This window comes from Rattus rattus, chromosome 5, assembly GCF_011064425.1.
Source record: "Rattus rattus isolate New Zealand chromosome 5, Rrattus_CSIRO_v1, whole genome shotgun sequence".
NCBI classification, from domain to species: Eukaryota; Metazoa; Chordata; class Mammalia; order Rodentia; family Muridae; genus Rattus; species Rattus rattus.
In genome coordinates this window covers 63,320,814-63,333,525 of record NC_046158.1, presented here as the reverse complement: position 1 = coordinate 63,333,525, position 12,712 = coordinate 63,320,814, and the positions used below count along the sequence as shown (strand labels likewise).

Genomic DNA, 12,712 nt, shown 5'->3' with positions numbered 1-12,712 from the left:
ATACACAAAAATAAGAAAAGTCTCTTCAAGATGTGAAATTTAAACATCATTTGTAATTGGAAGAGATTTCATGTGTTTTATAATGTTTCCTTTTACAATGGACACATCAGGAAGGAAAATAAATCTTATCTTGGTAAACATTAAAAGGACACTAGCCTGTGCCAACAAAGTCCAGATTGTTTTCTTCACAGCATTTAAAGAGAGATTTGTGACAGAGGACTGAAATTGGTAGTGCAGTCTCTACATTCCCACATCAGAAAGTGGATCAGTATTCATTTTGTCTGATTTGTCTCTTCCATTTGATACCTGAAATATGAATCTGAATTACTAACATTTTTTTAAATACCAGGTGAGTTCACAAGCTTCATTCTAACAACATTCTCTCAAAATTGGCTTTGGTTCTACCAATTACAAATTAGATGATTGAGAGAGAAAATTTATGTTTGCATAGATAGATGAATAGATGAATGGATAGATAAATAAGCAGGCAAAAACATAGATGATAGATAGATAATAGAGAGATATAGCTACATATACACATATATATGAATATATACATGTATATATGTACATATACATATATATGCTCAGAGGATAGTATTTTTTCTGTTTTCATACTGTATGCTATGCAAATCATCAACCATTGAGCAAAACCATAGCCCAATAGATTTCTTTCTGTTTCTAATATTTAATATTAATTGCTTGCTTTAGAAAATTAGAAGTCACTGGTAAAGTTACATTTTTTATGTACTTGCTTGGCTACTACATTGACTAACATCAACTATAAACCAGAACACATAAGAGTTGTATTTGATTTCCATGTCTTTGCTTCACCAAAATTTGTGTTAGTCTTATCTTCATTTTTACTTTGCAGCTAAGACTTGATGAAATGGCTGAAAGGAATTCCACTGGCGTGACAGAATTCATTCTTTTGGGGTTTGCAGTCCACAGAGAAGTAGAAATCATTCTCTTTATGCTCATTCTAGTGGTCTACAGTCTGACTTTAATTGGAAATGCAGGAATGATTTCACTAATCAGGATGGATTCCAGACTTCATACACCCATGTACTTTTTCCTAAGTAATCTGGCATTTGTAGACCTTTGTTATTCCTCTTCGGTAGCCCCCAAGTTCCTTGAGATTCTCCTCAGTAATAGAAGGTCTATATCTTTCTATGCCTGTGCAACCCAACTTGGTTTCTTTCTGAACTTTTTGATTTCAGAGATGTTTCTTCTTGCAGTAATGGCTTATGACCGCTATGTAGCTATTTGTAATCCTCTTCTGTACATGGTGATCATGTCCCAGAAGGTATGCCTACGACTTGTAGTAGGCCCTTATTTTTACAGCTTTGCTGTTGCTTTGCTCCATACAGTAGTTACTTTCAAATTGATTTACTGTGGTCCCAATATAATCAATCATTTTTATTGTGATGATGTTCCTTTGATGGCTCTTGCCTGCTCAGACACCAGCCTCAAGGAGATTCTCATATTCATCTTTGCTGGATTCAACATGATCAGTTCTTTGACCACTGTCCTGATTTCTTATTTGTACATTGTGGCTGCTATCTTGAGAATCCGGTCCACTGAAGGAAGGTACAAAGCCTTCTCAACATGTGCTTCTCATCTAACTGCTGTGACTATCTTCTATGGGACACTTATTTTCATGTATCTGCAGCCAAAATCAAGCCATTCCCTTGACACAGACAAAATGGCCTCAGTATTCTACACGATTGTTATACCCATGCTCAATCCTATGATCTACAGTTTAAGGAACCAGGAGGTAAAGAGTGCTCTGAGGAAAGCTCTTGAAAACTGCTACTTGTTGCCTCTAATGCACCTCAAGAAAGGAATTTTCTGACTTTTTTAAAACTTTGAGATAAATTAATTTTTATCATACTTTTGATGAGAGCAGTGCTTTCATTCACTATTTATATGATAAAGCTCTCTACCAAGACAAGCACAATGAAAGATCAGTAGAAAAATAGATGATAGATATAGATAGATGATATTTATAGATAGATGATAGATAGATAGATAGATAGATAGATAGATAGATAGATAGATAGATAGATAGACAGATGAAGGATGGATGCATGGATGCATGAATGGATAGGGTGTGTAGATAGATGATAGATAGATAGATAGATAGATAGATAGATAGATAGATAGATAGATTATAAATAAACTTAGTTCTAGGAGTTGACTTAGTGAATAAATCACTCCATAAGAGCCTGATTTTCTGACTTTGAATCCCAGTATTGCTATTGTATAATGGTGGTTCTGAGATCAAAAAATCCCAGACGCTCATTATCCAACTAATATGGTATAAATGGTGATTAACAATAAGAAATTTTGTCTCAAACAAGGTAGTGAAAGACCCCCAAACTTGGGGAGACTCTCGCTCCAGTCACGGGTTGGGGTACCCCCCAGGAAACACGAGTAGCAGGTCTTGATGTAACAGCAAGAGGCAGTTTTATTAACGAGATCTCGGGCTGACATGTATCCCACACAGGAGATTGAGTCGAGCCCCGAGCCTCTCTAGGCAGGAGCTTATATAGAGAAAACCAGGGGTTTCGTGTGGATACACATAATTGGCTAATACAAACGGTGCACAGTTACTTTTTGGCGTGGAATTGCATTAACAAAGCATTTGTGTAATCTAGCATCTCAGCAATATGGGCAAGGTGGCTTACCTCGCTCAGCAGAGGGATGACTCATATTAGGGAGTGAAGGAAGGGAAAGGAAGGGAAGGGGGTAGCTCCAGACGGCCGGTGTCCTTGGGGCCCTATCTCAAATTCTTTCAGGCATAGCCAGACTTTGTTCACTTTCAGGCATAGCCAGACTTTGTTCATGACTAACTTTTAGAAGTTTTAACCCTTCAGTAGAAGGTAATACACAGCACCAGAGTACTTTGACACTCACATAAATGTCATGGAACAGGTTCACCTTTACCCCACATGAACACAAACATGAACACACAAACACACACACAGAGAGAGAGAGAGAGAGAGAGAGAGAGAGAGAGAGACAGACAGACAGACAGACAGACAGAGAGACAGAGAGACAGAGACAGAGACAGAGAGACAGATGAGATTTTTTTCAAACATCATTATGTTAAGATTTTAATACATTATTATATACTGTATATGTAGCTCTAATGTCATTAATTTGCATCTCCTATACACGTGGAAAAATTATGTTTTGGCTTTCTACTTTCCTGTTTATCACATTTAAAAGATAATAGATGAAGCAAAAATGTGATCTTCTAGGAAACCCATTTAAAATTTACTTATTTTGTTTTATGCAAATGAGTGGTTTGCCTGTGTGTATCATGTGCATATCTAGTATGTTTGAGGCTAGAAGAACAATGGTGACAAATTCCATGACCAATCATTTATGGCTGAGTCTCTAACTCAGCCCTATGTAAAAGAACTAAGTGCTCTTAACCACTAAGGTATTTCTTCAAGCCCTTAGATATCTCCAGATTCTATGTAACTCTTGCTTGTCTATAGCAGATATGCTTTCCATTACTTTGCACTGTACCTCTAACAACCACAATAGTTGTTAATTTCTGAAATTACTTGATGTAGCAGTTAATTTTATGTACCAAGTGAACTATGCAATGCCTACATATCTGACATTATTTCTAGATGTGTCCATGAGGATATTTCATGAAGGAGTTAGCATTTATAGTGAGAAAAATAACCCCCATTAATGTCTACAGGCATAACCTGACTTGTTGAAGACAAATCAAGAACAAATAATGTATAAAATGTTGATTTTTTTCTTGATTCTTTGATCTGAGGTATCAGTTTTCCTTCTCTTTTAAATATCATTGCAAAAGTAACTTGTATGTTTCTGATGGAATTGTTATCTCCAAGGGCTACTGTTCAATAAGCTCACCCTTGCTTGTTTTTTTCTGAACTCAAGTTCTACTCAAATGTTCTGGGTGAAACTTCCAACCAAGTTGCCTGATTCAAACTGGTTTCTCTGGCTTCTGACTGAATTGTTTTGCTTGGTCACAATCTAACTATGAACTTGCTCTAACCTTCTGGCTCCTTCTCATTCTCTGGCTCATTCTGTCATTATCTGTGTTTAGCTTTTTCTTTTCTGCAACCTGTCTGTAAAACTATCCTGGTTAAAAAAAAATCTTCCTTTCTCTCTGCCTGCTCATAAGTAGACTTTTTCTTGTTTGTTCTCACAAGAGTTGGACATACTCTATTTTTAATTCTTCCTGTTAAATCTTTCTCTGATTCATCACTTTGCTTGTCTTTCAATTATAAGTCACTTTTAAACATGTCAAGTTCCTTCTACCAGGTAAATTTGCCTACATTGTTTGGGATTAAAGGTGTGCACTAAGGTTGTGTATGTATTCCATCAATATCATAGTGTAATCCAGAGCCTGCCTACATTCTAGACCAATCACATAGATTTAGAAGGTCTTTGTATGTTATCTCTTGCCAAAACATCCATGTTGCTGAATTAAATTTATTCTATATTTCAGATCTTGGTTTCCAAGCCTTTTGACTCAGGAATATATGCTAGCCCATCTTCATCAGCCTCAATTTTCAAGTCTTCAGACTGAGGCTGGAGTAATACAATTAGATATTTGAGTTCACAGGCTTTTCAACTCATATGTAATAAAACCATCCTGTATCAATACATATGTTCTTTCTTGAAATTAACATATTTGGGATATATCTGCTACCAGAGTCATATGATCCATATATATATGGATTCTATCATATATCTATCTGTATATCTATCACCATTATCTATCTATTATATATACAATAGAATAAACATACACACACACACACACACACACATATATATATATACATATATATACATATATATATATATATATATATATATATATTCTATAGTCTTTTCGTCTATCTACCTAGTCCCTTTAGGTATATCATTATAGAAAACACACATTGAACCAGTTAACATATCTCTTGACAAGTCATTTTCACTGTGTAAATCTGTTTCTGGAGACTGTATTGCTTTCTTTTAACTATCTCAAGCAAAGTTGAAGATTCTGTCGCAATTACTTAAGTAAAGTAGTGATTTCTAAATGTCCTTTTAAGTCTTGAAAAAAATGACGATAGTACCATAGAATAGATATATAATAGAATATCTTAAAACCAAGTGGCCAACCCTGTGGCTGCCAATAGTCTAAGAGTTGAACTGAGTTTGAGAGTAGTCAAGGGAAAGTAACTCAAAACCTCATTAAACACATAATGAGAAAACTCATAACTCTGAGAATTTACTATTTCATTCCTTCTAGATGCAACATTGTCCATGGGGTAACTGTACAAACTCCATTTTGGAAGTCATACTTTTAATTAGTTTAGAAACTAGTAGGTCTTCGTAGTTTTGTCCATATAGAGTTAGTTTTGTTCAACTCACTGCTTGCTTGCTACCTCCTAATCTCCCTGCCTCCATTCTACATAAACCTTTAAAAACAGTTTAAATAATGACCTCATGCTTTCATATCTCGAGTGTTCTGTTGTCTTGCCCAATTTTATTTGATTTGTGCTTCAACACAGTAGATTTAAGTTTTTTTCATATATGCTTGATTTTTATTTATTCTTCCTTCATGCTACTTCTTAACTTACTTGATCTGTATGCCTGCTCAACAGCTTACCTGCTCCCACATGTCCCCTTTCTATTTTCACTTTACCTCTCTTGCATTATACAGGTCTCTAAATGAGGCCTCTTTCTAGTTTCTTAGTTTGCACATGTGCCAAGTCCTTAAGTAAAACACAAAAATCAGGAAACTAGAAACTAGAGTCCATACATTAAATAAATGCAGTATTTGTCTTACTGTTAAATAGGCATTCATCTTTGAAAATTATATGGGTTTAATTAATTTCATATTATTTTAAAATACATGTCATAATTAAATTTAAATTTTAGAGATTTGTGACATTTTATCACATGGAACTATGTGTTTTGTGATCTAAAATTTTAAAAGCCTTTTGATTATTAAAATGCAAATTTTGCCATTTATTCCATGGGGTATAAAATATTAAGTTCCTTTCCAACCATTTAAATATTTATATTAGTGCCCAGGTTTCATGAAATCAGAAAGCAGCAGTGGGCCAGTTTTAGCCTATTATCGGTACTTAGCCAAACCCCAATCTAAGTAAAAAATGTTAGAAAATTCTCTGCCAACATATTTTTTCTGATTTATTATTTTATTATGACTTTCAAAAATTGTACAAAGTAAAGTTTATTTTGATGTTTTGATATATGCCTGAAATTTGTATTCATTAAAACTGCACACATTAGCATACTGTCATCTCGAACATCTGCCCATTTTCTGAGTTGAAAAATTCAAAATAATCTTCAAGATATTTCATAGCATAATTATTATTGACTATAGTCATTTTACTATGCAGTGCAATACTACGAATTATTTATTCTTTCTGACTACTTCTTTGACTATTATGAACAACTTTCTTTTCTCTCTTTCTCTCTATAGATCACAGAAATCACTATATATTTTTAGCAGAAAAGTAATTTGGTAGGGACTTTATGAAAACCACAGAGGGGTTCTTTTAAAATGAATTATAGCCCTTTACTAACAAGGTAGGCAGGAGAATACCTTATAAAATAACATACATTCTCTTTGAAGACAACAAACAAAAGTAAAGCTGGTACAAGCAGTCCTGCCCTTGAGCTCTACTGCAGTCAGGGTCTTAGCCTGTCAATGCTGTGATCTTCAACAATACACTTAGTCTCTCATTTTTCTAATCTCACAATTGCCTATTGAATTCACTTATGCTCTGACCTTTAACAAGGGAGACTTGACATAACCTTGGGTGTATCAAATTTACCATGTATTCTGCAAAATGTACAAGGTTACTGCTGGAACTAAATTTCTTGAGTTAGAGGATACAAACATGTTTTGAGAACTGCAGATATTCTACGGAGAGAAGCAATTGTGAATAGTCTAGATTTCACCATTCATAAATTATGTTCCATTGAGATCACAATATACTTGCATCTGGTTGTACTGAACATAAAATCCTTAATGGGAATAAATTTATTGGTCTTTTACCCCATTGTACAAGTTTTAAAAAGCTGAATCCATTAATCTACTTATATTTGCCCATTGGATATCAATATTTTTTAATAATAGGACATGCTTTCTTCAAGAACCAAGGTTAAATTTTATAATAAATCCACACAATTAAAATACTACATATATTTTCAAGCACAGATATTAATGAAGTAAGAGACTAGAGGGAAAAAGGAAGCACTTTTAAAGTTCAATATCTGTCAATGATGTCTTCTCGGGATGACTTAAAGTAAGCCCTGATGGAACAGTTTCTACAGAATTATCTGGAAAATTAGCTTTTATATACCATGGACTGTCCCAGAGCTCATTCAGTAAAATACAGGGAAAAAAATGGTATGGGCAGGAATAAATCACTTAAGGGACATTACGGCTTTGGAGACACATTGTCCAAAAGAAGAACATTCCCATTACACTGATTGTCACCTGTTAAAGCAGTTAGCTGTACTGGGCTGGCTTTACTAAATGAATATTAATTTTACTTTGAAAAAGATAAAATACATATGAAAAGCTCAATTCCAATAAAGTAAAAGCTAAGAGAGTAAATGAATAGTCTTAACTAAGATGATACTATGTTTTCTGGTTAACTTTAACTGTCAATTGTGCACAATTTAGGAATGAAGAGAAACTCAATTGAATGATTGTCTACACCAGACAATCCTATGGGCAGTGTGTGTTTGTTTGTGTGTGTGTGCGTGTGTGCGTGCGTGTGTGTGTGTGTGTGTGTGTGTGTGTGTGTGTGTGTGTGTGTGTGTGTTAACAGTTAATTGATAAAGAAAGGCCAGGTATACGTGGGTGTCATCATTCATACTCAGGTGGTTCTGAGTTATGTAAGAAAGTGTCTGATACATTCTTGCCAATGAGAAAGCAACACTCTTGGATGTGAAGTGACTTTCTTGGTTATAGTAATAAATACTCTAGAGCAGCAAGCAAACCTGTCCTCAAACCTTATTTTATGCTTTTACTTCCCCCAGTGTTTGACTGGAACTTTTTGTTATAATCTGAATAAACTCTTTCCTTCCTAAAAAAATTAAAATGAATTATGGAACTACTATATGACCCAGAAATCCTACAGCTGATTACTGACCCAAAGACAATAACATCAATGCGCTTATTATTTCAGTTCTTTTCACAGTATCAAAGGGTAAGAAACATGTAAACTGTGTCAATCAATGGATGAATACATCATAGTGCTACATATGAAGCAATAAATATTATTCATCCAACAAAATATGAATATTTATCATTTTCCTAATAAGATAGATATGGGAAGCTCAATAGTAAGCAGAAAACACAGCAACAAGAACATCTGTATAACAAAATGGAGTAAAACTAGGCAAAACCCCTCATGTGTGGAGGAACAGTAGTTCTGGCGGAGAGGATGAGGTTGGGTAGAGTGGAGGAAAGGAAAACTGTGGTCAAGATGTATTTTATGAGAGAAAAACAAATAAAAGGCAAAGAAAAATAATACCTGTGCTACCCGAGCTCACTGATATTCATGTAGAGAATGAGGTAAAATATTTGACTATATATTAATTTTCAACTTTTCAAAATAATGAAGAAAATGCACAGCAAGACAGGATGACGTATTTAGCCTCACAATCTCGGAGGTCTTAATGCATGATTCTTTGGGCGTATTGCTGACAGCCTGTAGCGAGGCAAAATATGACAGTGTGACTGGCACAGTAGAAGCAAGCAGAGTTAGAACGAAACTGGAATCAAAATGCTCTTTTCAAAGTCATAACTCAGTGTTCTACTTCTTCTATCCAGGCTCATATCCTAAGGTTTTTGTCACATCTAACATTGCCAACAGTTGATTGCAAAGTCTTCTGCATGTGCTTTCATGGAGATTTATGATTCAGAACACAATACACAGTTAATTTATGGTTTTATATTTTAGGATTTATTTTTATATATGATTCAGATAACTTCATTAATCACCATCTTAAATATTAAGCATCCATCATCATAATCATTAATGCAGTGGTGAGGTACTCCAACAGGATTTTCTTTATGTAGTAATTTGATCAGTGTAGTTTCGCTAGTTCAAGGAAGTAACTGGTAATACGGAAAGGATAAAAGACATAACACGTGCCAAAAACAATAGTTTATAGAAGGGATCCTTATGGTGTTCTAATTGTTATAACTAATTTACCTTTAAATACAAAGATGTAGTAAGATAGGAATTAGAGTCTGGATAATACATTACCATAAACGCATGCTTTTATGTCCTGACCTAACATAACCATTTCAGTGACCACAATTCTGTTTATTCTATGATCATTTCAAAATGTATATAGTAAACTTTAAGCACTTTCATCTCTCATGACACTCCCTCTCCTACTGATACCTTTCTTTTTTCCAAAATTCTTTTTATTACTTTCATTTCAAGTGTGGTTGTGCACACAAGAATGTGTGTGTGTGTGTCTGTGTGTGCTCTCCTTAGTTTCATTAACGTTGATTGCATGTGAACAGTAGGGTCTTCCTTATTGGAACAATCAGAAGAATCAGAGGTGACATTACTGGAGAACACAATGGCCCTCAGGAAGTAGAGGCAGATACTTAAGGATGAGGAGAAAAATATTTTTTCATTGAACTGAGGATTTGAACCAATAAAAAACACAAGCAGCATTATCTAAGGGGAAATACATATTGAGTGAGAAACCTTAGGTTATGCTAGGATAGTTGCATATTCTCAATACAGTATCATTGCTAAAATTTCCTTTGTATTAGAACATTTATAATATCATTTGCGTATAAGGACCATCAAATTTCTATACCCTGGAAATAAATCAGTTCTGTTATTCCTACTGGAACTATAGATTTTATAGTGAAGACAAATATGGTTTACAAAAGCCTTAAGCCATAACATTCAACTCTACTAGGAAACTTACAGTTTAAAAAAATTGTTAATCCAAGTTTATTTGCAAATACTTCCAATAACTGACTTAATACAAATTAGTAAATAATATAGGTCTTCATAAAATGGTTGAGTATTTATGCTTAATAAAGGACAATCATTCTGTAAAGCATCACTGTGAAAACTGAATCTTCCTAATTTGTATAAGGGTTATATGTAGAAGGAATTTCAAGCTGAGAATTCTATGCTTCTTCAACACATTTTATAAACATGCTTCTAAAATATGTTTTGATTTCATTTCCTCAAGTTTGCCTTGGCAATTATCTTGCTGACTGCTTCCTTCACATCTTTGTTCCTGAGACTGTAGATCATGGGGTTCAGCATAGGAATCACACTGGTATAAAATACAGCCACCATCTTTCCCTGTTCCACCGACTCCTCTGTTGGCCTTCTGAGATACATGAATATAAGGGTCCCGTAAAACATGGAAACGGCTGTTAAGTGGGATCCACAGGTGGAGAATGCCTTTCTCCTGCCATCAGCCGAGTGCATGCGTAACACAGCTACTACAATGAGCAAGTATGAAATGAGAACCACCGACAAGGAATATGTGAAATTAATTCCGGCAATAACTATCATTGTGTACTCTTTGATATGCACTCCTCCGCAGGCAATCTTGATGAGAGGAGGATCAGCACAATAGAAGTGGTTGATTTTAACATTTCCACAGAAATATAAACCATAGGTCCACAGAGTGCAAATCAGGCTCACAGAGAATCCATAGACATAAGGTACAGAAATTAGGCGGACACAGACAACCCTGGACATCTTGCTGCCGTAGAGCAGAGGGTTACAGATGGCCATGTAGCGATCAAAGGCCATCACTGCTAGAATGTAGACCTCCACGTGCACCAGAGCAATGAAAAAGTAGCATTGTACCAGACACCCGACATAAGAAATAGTTTTTCTTTCTGAAAGTAAATTTTCCAACATTTTGGGGGTAACATTCGAGGAGAACAACACATCCACAAAGGACAAATGACTTAGAAAAAAATACATAGGACTCTGAAGCTGTGGGCTTATGCTGATTAAAATTATCATACCAATGTTGCCAAACAGAGTGACCATGTAAACAACCAAGAACACAGCAAAAAGGAGAACCCGCAATTCTTGACGTCTTGTCAATCCAACAAGAAGAAATTCGGTTACATCTGTAAAATTTGGCATTGCTTTAATATAGAGTCTATATTATCTGCAAAGAAAAACATTTATAAATACATTTTTTCATTCTTAAAAAGCTTTGATTTAAAATTTTCTTATTCTTACAGATACTTTATTTTATTCAGTGTATTCAGTATTGAGTTAAACAGGCTATAGGTAAAATGGTTTGTTTGATCATGTCACAAAATAACCTCTATATATTCAAATGTGATACAGGGTAGCCTAGTATAGATATTCTGGATTTTAGTTAGTGAATTATAATTGAATTTCAAATGTTAAAATTTGTTAGAATGGTGAAACTTGCAGTGACTTAAAGATCAAGTTTTCCATAGCAATCCTTTGCTACATATTTTTTATTTTGTGTGGCTTATCCCAAATATTCAGCCAGACAATGAAAATTGACAGGTAGTTTCTCATACTGTGATGAAATTCTGTTAAATCACTACTTGAGGGAAATTTGAAAATAAGTTTGATTTTATATTCACATGAAAATCTCCAATAAGAGGAAGGATGGGAACTATAGTCAGGATGTTATCGTATGATCGATGGATAAATAAAAATAGTTGAATATTATCTTAGGGCAATTATTATGCAATTCTCTTTTCATTGTAGATTTTGTAATATCTATAGTTTCAGCATGAATAGCAAGTAGAACTCATTTATTTTTATACTCATTCTGAGCATATATTTGATAATTTTGAATACACAAAAATATAGTAAAACACTCATATACAAATGACTTTAAAATCAATGAAACTTCATTAAGAATGTGCAAAATATCTTACTGAGAGACTAAGTTTGTGAAACACAGCTGAAGTTAAGGGCTTTCCTATGTAAAAAACCTTGACCCAGAATACATAAGCCATACTTTCTAATCAGAATTTAATTTGGTAGTACTTGTAAATAATATGCCAGCTTTACATATAAGATATAGCATCAAGACATATAAAAACATAAATTAAAACTCACTGAGTTTGATCAGTCATGATCAAATATGTGCTCTTTCACAGCATGTAATAATAGTTCTGTGATAACAGAGAATCTCTTGATTATGGAATTCTTTAAGTCTGTGTGACTGCATATGATATATATATGAAAAACAAATTGTCATACAATTTAAAAGGCATTGTGATCTTTGCTATATCAGTGTATTCCACTAGTATTTTTCCATCAATTATTATTTCAACCCTAAAAATTTCTAAAAGGAAATTTCTAGTAACACTGTACCAATTTTATAATATTTGTATAAATTTAATTAATTTCATTTGCATGAATAGTGCTATAAAACTTTTCTATCTACATGTATGTTTTATAAATGATGAAATAGAAGCAGTTAGAGATTTAGCAGATCTCCTAACTTGTGGGTTTGCTTGTCTAGCTTGTGTCTAGCTTGTGGGCTCATGTTACTAAGCAATGAATTCAGTAGCACTTTTGTACATTTATTCCAGTCATTTCAATCTTATTTGATAGGTTAGTCTCTTGCATATTCTAATTGATTTTCACTGTTGATTATTCTCCAACACAGATACACACCATTCATC

At 34.2% G+C, this 12,712-nt stretch overlaps 2 protein-coding genes across 2 annotated transcripts; one reads left to right on the top strand and one right to left on the bottom strand.

Moving 5' to 3' along the window:
* The first annotated feature begins 880 nt into the window (after positions 1-880).
* LOC116900272 (olfactory receptor 1038-like) lies at positions 881-1,855 on the top strand. The gene has a single exon (XM_032902024.1). It carries the CDS (start codon positions 890-892, stop codon positions 1,853-1,855), a length of 966 nt encoding a protein of 321 aa, XP_032757915.1. The 5' UTR covers positions 881-889.
* Positions 1,856-10,244: 8,389 nt separating this feature from the next.
* Positions 10,245-11,177, bottom strand: LOC116900271 (olfactory receptor 5M9). Its single transcript, XM_032902023.1, has one exon. The coding sequence runs from the start codon at positions 11,175-11,177 to the stop codon at positions 10,245-10,247; it is 933 nt and encodes a 310-aa protein (XP_032757914.1).
* Between the last annotated feature and the right edge of the window lie 1,535 nt (positions 11,178-12,712).

What these genes read in the sequence shown, in the direction of transcription:
- LOC116900271 (XM_032902023.1), bottom strand. Translation starts at nt 11,177, where the DNA reads ATGCCAAATTTTACAGATGTAACCGAATTTCTTCTTGTTGGATTGACA.
- LOC116900272 (XM_032902024.1), top strand. Translation starts at nt 890, where the DNA reads ATGGCTGAAAGGAATTCCACTGGCGTGACAGAATTCATTCTTTTGGGG.